Source organism: Diachasma alloeum, unplaced genomic scaffold (genome assembly GCF_001412515.2).
Source record: "Diachasma alloeum isolate Michigan unplaced genomic scaffold, Dall2.0 Dall_scaffold_00362, whole genome shotgun sequence".
In the NCBI taxonomy this organism is placed as follows: domain Eukaryota; kingdom Metazoa; phylum Arthropoda; class Insecta; order Hymenoptera; family Braconidae; genus Diachasma; species Diachasma alloeum.
The window spans coordinates 460,446-467,799 of NW_021680501.1; the positions used below are offsets into that span (position 1 = coordinate 460,446).

The window sequence follows — 7,354 nt, forward strand, 5'->3', positions numbered from 1 at the left end:
CCCCCCCGCGCAGCGAGAGAGTACCACCTATGGAAAACGAGAGGGAGATAAAAATAGAAACGAGTGTATTGTACCTATCGTATAGGGAAACAAAATGTACGACAGGAGAGACACATGTTGCCTCGTCCAATTATGGAAAATTAATTGGCAAAACGGTCTATCGCGCCTCGGTCATACATATTGCCAGTGTGTGATGCCCCCATACCACTGGATAGACTATTTCGTGTTTGTACCGTTGCATCAGTGCATTTCCGATCAGCCTTTGACAGCGATGTAATAATTAAAGTAATTAACGTACACCGGAGTAAATTGAAACGAGATGACTACTCCATACATCGCATTGACTATCATTTTTTTAAATTAACAAAAATATTTGGCAAAAATGAGAGATTTTAATTTGCCCCGATGAGAATTTTTTTAAATGCAAAATAATGAGAACATGTGTGACGTATGAAATAAATTATTTTTTGATTGCGTGAAATTCACTTTACTCTGGAGTCACGATATCAACTGAATCCTGGGTAGATATTTTATTTCCGAAGAAATGAGTTTATGCGGCGCTCTTGCTTTGAAAAAAACAAGAAAAAACCAAATATTGACAGAAGAGATAATCCACCCGCAGAGCCGTATAAAAATATTCGGATTTCTTCGCATGCACTTTTACGATATTTAATGTACCTCATTAAACACATCTTTATGATATCCATTTATCCATCCCTCCCCGGTGAAACATCAAAGCTTTGACGAGAAAATTCTTCCAAAACTATCGCATCAGCGTATTTTGATTTAACAATTTTCCTCCCAAGGATTTATCTTACGCTGTTTATTTTTTCAAAACCTTCACGCCGCTAATACAGTGACAATACAGATGTTTTCACGTCTAAGGAGCGTGCTAAGTGGATGGGCCGGCGGTAACAGCGGGATACCTGTAAAGGCCAACAGTTATAAGTGCAGTTTTTCGAGACCCCAGAGCGATAGCCGAGGAAAAGACCTGTCGATTATTCCCCCCCGGGGGTAAATTGAAGTCTTCTAACCCCTCCGAGTGAATGAGGAATAAAGAAAGAAAAAAAGTAGCGAAGAGGACTTATTAGTGGAGCGGTTACACTTGACTGGGCGCGCCTTTTTGCCTCGGCCAAGTTTTAAGTCTCGACGAGAGAAAAAAGGCGAAATATTGAAAATTCATAAAGCCAATGGAAATTGATCCCGGGAGAATTATCCGGCATTTTATTTTCCTCATTCTTGCTTCTAAATTTCACTCACCCCGGGATACCCATTTTTGCTCTCCTCTACAAATATTTTTCTCTTTTTTCTCCGGTGAGAGGAGACTTTATGTTTTTTTCGGGTTTTTTCGTTCTAAGAAATTTTTGAGGGAATGAAATACATGATTTTCGTAGGGGAAAATATGCTACTCTAGTCTTATAATAACTTACAAATATAATAAAAATGAATTGAAAAAGAATAAAAATTTTAAAAATGTGAAGATGTGAAAAATTCGTTGAATAAAAAAATTTATATTCCTAAAATCAACGAACAAATCTCTGATATTTTATCCTCAACTAATCTGCGATCCAACTCTCCCCATCATGCATGAATTTTCCCAGAATAACCCGGGATATGACTATATATTCCCATGAAAACAGCTCATCCAGTGGAAATTCGCAGTACTGGGAAGAAAATCGCCCCCCACCCCTTACGTCCAAACTGAATATACACGGTAATCCTGCATGAAGGATAATCCCGAATCCCATGCGTCCTGACGTAGGTCCACCATTTTACCATGAAAATCCGAAATAAAAATATCAACATCCGCATGAATAAAATAAAAACTAATTACAAAATAAATGAAGATTATTTCGTAAGCCGAATAATTACATTTTCCATTGAAATAAATGTTGATAAATATATTATATGAGAATTTATCATTCATACGATATATCACATGCTATTGCTATTATTATTATTATTATTATTATTATTATTATTGAAGTGATGTAAAATATGTAAAAATATTTTTTTCCCTTCTCCACAACATTTTTTTTATTAATAATTCCATTCTCATTCTCATTCTCCCATGATAATCGATAAGAATTATTATTCAAATGCAGTCTCTCCCATAATACCCATTAATACCAAAAATGCACGAGGGGTGAGAATGAAAGAAAGTAAAAAAAACCCAAAAGCAGATCTGGAACCGTTCTGTAAAGAGCGTTCTCCGTCCGCATGTGTGCAGCCATAAAAAAAAAAAATTTGATCGGTGAAAATCTGCTGGGCCTGATCCTAATCCACGCGTTAATCGTTTGGTACTATCCGGTGAGCCGGTCCTTTAAGATTCGTGTTTGCACGGTGATCCCTACCAATCTAATGTTTGACAATGCGTTAAATCTGGGGGTCCATTATTATCCCAATGCCCCTTGCCCCCTCCCCCCACGGCCAACAACCGCCCATTGTTGCTGATCTCCATCATGTGATGTTTCATCCAGCTAATTCCTGTTATTTATCCCTCCATTTTACGTATTGCAGTTTAATATATTTTTTCAAACCGGAATATATTTTTGGATTGGATGGTTTTTATGGATCAATGGAAATATATTCCACGTATGTGGTAAATATATCGTGAAATATAGGAAATAGGTTTGGGCTTGGAATCAATATCGAAATATTTGTGATGCGATGTGGTATTAACGTCAATATAATGCATCATAATACAGCAACTATTGTTATGGTGTAGTTGACTAGACGCTAGACTCATATGCGGAGGTTCCAAGTTCAAATCTCGGCCAAGTCAAAATCTTGTTCACCTCAAAAAAAAAACGAAATATCAATCATCACAATATGAAAATATGTTGCGATATATTAATGATAATCATTAATATATAAATATTAAGAATGTAATCGAGAATATATTCCCAGCAATCTCATGAGCTTGTCATTGTGATTTCGAATTAATTCTCCAAAAATCATCGATTCCTCGAAGATCACTAATTCTCGACCAGATTCCCAATCTCAACATCCTTCTCACTGTCATCCCTCGTCGATATATCAATACAATGCATCATAAATAACAGACAGCATTGTGGCGTAGTCGGCGAGGAGCTAGACTCACATGCAAAAGATTGCGAGTTCAAATCCCGGCCAGATAAAAAAAAAAATACTATTCATCATAAATAATAACATAAACATATTGCGATATATCAATGATAATCATTAATATATGAATATTAAGAATATAACTGAGAGTATATTCCCAGCAATCTCATGAGCCTTTCATTGTGATTTCGAATTAATTCTCCAAAAATCATCGATTCCTCGAAGATCACGATCTCAACATTCTTCTCACTATTATCCCACGTCGATATGTCAATATAATGCATCATAAATAACAGTCAGCATTGTGGGGTAGTCGGTGAGGGGCTAGACTCACATGCGAAAGGTTCCGAGTTCAAATCCCGGCCAGATAAAAAAAACGAAATACTATTCATCATAAATAATAACATAAATATATTACGATATATTAATGATAATCATTAATATATAAATACTAAGAATATAATTGAGAATACATTCCCCGCAATCTCACAAGCCTGTCATTGTGATTTCGAATTAATTCTCCAAAAATCATCGATTCCTCGAAGATCACTAATTCTCGACCGGATTCCCAGTCTCAACATCTTTCTCACTGTCATCTTACGTCGATATATCAATATAATGCGTCATAAATAACAGTCAGCATTGTGGCGTAGTCGGTGAGGAACTAGACTCACATGCGGAAGGTTCCGAGTTCAAATCCCGGCCAGATAAAAAAAAACGAAATACTATTCATCATAAGTAATAACATAAATATATTACGATATATTAATGATAATCATTAATATATAAATACTAAGAATATAATTGAGAATATATTCCCCGCAATCTCATAAGCCTGTCATTGTGATTTCGAATTAATTCTCCAAAAATCATCGATTCCTCGAAGATCATTAATTTTCGACCGGATTCCCAGTCTCAACATCTTTCTGACTGTCATCCTACGTCGATATATCAATATAATGCATCATAAATAACAGTCAGCATTGTGGCGTAGTCGGTGAGGAACTAGACTCACATGCGGAAGGTTCCGAGTTCAAATCCCGGCCAGATAAAAAAAAACGAAATACTATTCATCATAAGTAATAACATAAATATATTACGATATATTAATGATAATCATTAATATATAAATACTAAGAATATAATTGAGAATATATTCCCCGCAATCTCATAAGCCTGTCATTGTGATTTCGAATTAATTCTCAAAAAATCATCGATTCCTCGAAGATCACTAATTCTCGACCGGATTCCCAGTCTCAGCATCCTTCTCACCGTTATCCCGCGTACCAAAGCCCCCGAGAGAGGGTGTCATGGTGATGGGCGTGGCTCAAAAAACCCAATAAAGCCCCGCCTATCGTCCAGTGGCATCCCCAGAATCACCACCGATGGGGGTTGTTTCTCCCCTCTGCACTATTCACCAAGGGGTAGGGGGGAGGGCTGGCATGCCACTGTCACTCTCGAGAAACTAGAACCCATCGTATATCATCGAGTCATTCTCTCCTCCACACTGGACATTAATCGTGCGCCCCTCGGAGTTATCCCGTATAATATTTTTTGAAGACTGTGCAATTTTGTATTTCGTGCTGTGAATTAATCCCAAGTGAAACAATCAAATCAAAATCATTGTGAGAAGAAAAATCAACGATGAGAAATAATCCTAGTGCATCATCATCACCATCTTAAAATCGTCAACGCGAACTAAAAAATTTAATTCATTTTTTTCACGCGGATTTTTTTACCAAAAATATTCATGAATAAAAAAATAAAAACACAAGTGTCTCGTGATAATTAACATGGTGGAAAGTACATACGCCGGTGATTCTCCAAGATCTCACTCGCCAATGACGGAGCCCTCGAGTCCCCTCCATGACACCCCATCAGGACTCCCTTCGAATCACAATCACCATCATCACAATCATCACCACCGTTATCTGTACAACTACTCGCCCGAGAGTATTCAGCAAAAATTGCGAGCGGAATTGTCCGCGAAGGAGCTCTCACGGAGTCCAGGGAGTCCGGAGAACTCGAGACATCGGCAATTGAATAAAGCCGGCAACTCGGCCTCGATGTCATCACCAACGTCACTATTCACTATCGATAGTATTTTAGCACCTAGACCTACAGGTAGTGTCAGTGGAACACCGGCCACGAGCACTAGTGGATTAGCTATTCTTCAGGGGTGTCCGGAGACCGTCGGCTCACCACCGAGAACCGCTATTCATCCACTTCAACAGCAGCTACATCATCTTGCCTTTACTCCAGCTGATTTTTTGGGTAAGAAGATTGTGAATTGACTTCGACTGATTTTAATATATTATTGAAGGAATAACAAAGTATCAATAAAATTACCACGAGGGGATTTGAACCCACAACCTTTAGATTACCAGCCTGCTACGTAAACGATGTAGGCAACGGCGGTTGCCATTATTATTTACTGCTTTCAATGGAATAATTCGGATCGAGTGCATATATCAATATATTATTGACAGAAGCACAAAGTATCAATTAGAGACGCACGAGGGGATTTGAACACGCAACCTTTCGATTACTAGTCTGCTACTTAAACGATGTAGGCAACGGCGGTTGCTATTATTACTTACTCCTTTTAATGGAATAATTCGGATCGAGTGCATATATCAATATATTATTGACAGAAGCACAAAGTATCAAGTAGAGACGCACGAGGGGATTTGAACACGCAACCTTTCGATTACTAGTCTGCTACTTAAACGATGTAGGCAACGGCGGTTGCTATTATTACTTACTCCTTTTAATGGAATAATTCGGATCGAGTGCATATATCAATATATTATTGCAAGAGCAAAATATCAATTACAGACCCACGAGGCGATTTAATGAGGAGACGCAATGTAGGCAACGGCGGTTGCTATTATTATTTGCTGGTTTCAATTGAATAATTCGGATCGAGTGCATATATCAATATATTATTGCAAGAGCAAAATATCAATTACAGACCCACGAGGGGATTTAATGAGGAGACGCAATGTAGGCAACGGCGGTTGCTATTATTATTTACTACTTTCAATTGAATAATTCGGATGGGGTGCATATAAAATGCGGAAATGTCTTATTTTTAACCACGAAAATGACGGGTTTTTCATATTTCGCCTTCTTAGTTAAATCCGTTCAAGTCCATCCGCGGAGAAAACAAAATCCCCTGGGACACGTCGCGGTGAAATATCTTTTCAGACCCTGAGAAGCGTAAACTCGGCGTTTTTTTCTCGCACTTGCACTTGGTATATTCAGGGGGTGGGGGAAAGACTATGAAAATGTGGTGAATATTTTTTTTGGGGAATTATTGTGAATGGATTTATCAGCCTCTGGGGAAGTCAGATGAGAGTTTTACGTTCTTCTTGAGGTCTGTAAGCGAAAGTCGTGGAGAGTTTTTCAAAGTAATGATTAATACCTGAATTCTTGAAGGCATTCACAACTAGTGATAAAACTAATTAACAAAATTACTAATTGAAAAAAGCATGAACAATTGATTAAACGAAATCATTCAAATATGATTTTTGTTGAAAGTGGAATTCATATCCATTTTTTGTGCATCAAAAAATTTTCTACAAAAAATTTGAATTGATATTTTATTACGAAATTTATAATTAAAGAGATAATTACGTAATTAACAAGACTTTATTAATTAATTAATGAAAAAAAACTTGTTCTTCAAGAATAGTTCTTTGAATTCTGTGAACATCTAAAAACGTCAATTTTTTTGCTTGACGTTGTCAAAAAAGTAAATAAGTTACTCCAATTAATCCAATTAATTAATCCAAAAATCTATTCAACGTGAGATTGAAACCTTTCCATCGCAGTAAATTCTCAAAATGACAAAAATTAAGTCGTGATGCTGTCATAATTGTCACGTGACCAAAAAAAATTGTTTATTCTTCTTAACTAGCTGCTGCATACCCCGGCCTCTACTCGGGAGGCTACGTCGCGGCGATGGCAGCAGCGGGAGTGTCCCTGCACGGCCAGCCCGCGTTCTACCACGCGACGCATCCCTATCAGATGAGTCCCAACGGGCCCGGAGTGGGGCCCATGACAAAACGAAAGCGAAGACACAGAACAATATTCACGGAGGAGCAGTTGGAGCAGCTGGAGGCGACCTTCGATAAAACCCACTATCCGGATGTCCTGTTGCGTGAACAGCTTGCCCTCCAGGTCGACCTCAAGGAGGAGAGGATCGAGGTAAATAACAAGCGCCACTGATTCCTCTACCGAGTGTTCCTGGGTTTTTTTTTTG

The 7,354-nt window shown here is 38.0% G+C and overlaps 1 protein-coding gene across 1 annotated transcript in view; it reads left to right on the forward strand.

Annotated features, from left to right (window-relative positions):
- The first annotated feature begins 4,880 nt into the window (after positions 1-4,880).
- LOC107041319 (homeobox protein goosecoid) overlaps positions 4,881-7,354 on the forward strand; it is a 6,991-nt gene continuing 4,517 nt past the window's right edge. Inside the window, exons 1-2 of the mRNA XM_015261814.1 lie at positions 4,881-5,361; positions 7,010-7,299. Of these exons, the coding sequence (XP_015117300.1) occupies positions 4,881-5,361; positions 7,010-7,299 (771 nt within the window). The remainder of the gene's footprint in view (positions 5,362-7,009; positions 7,300-7,354) is intronic.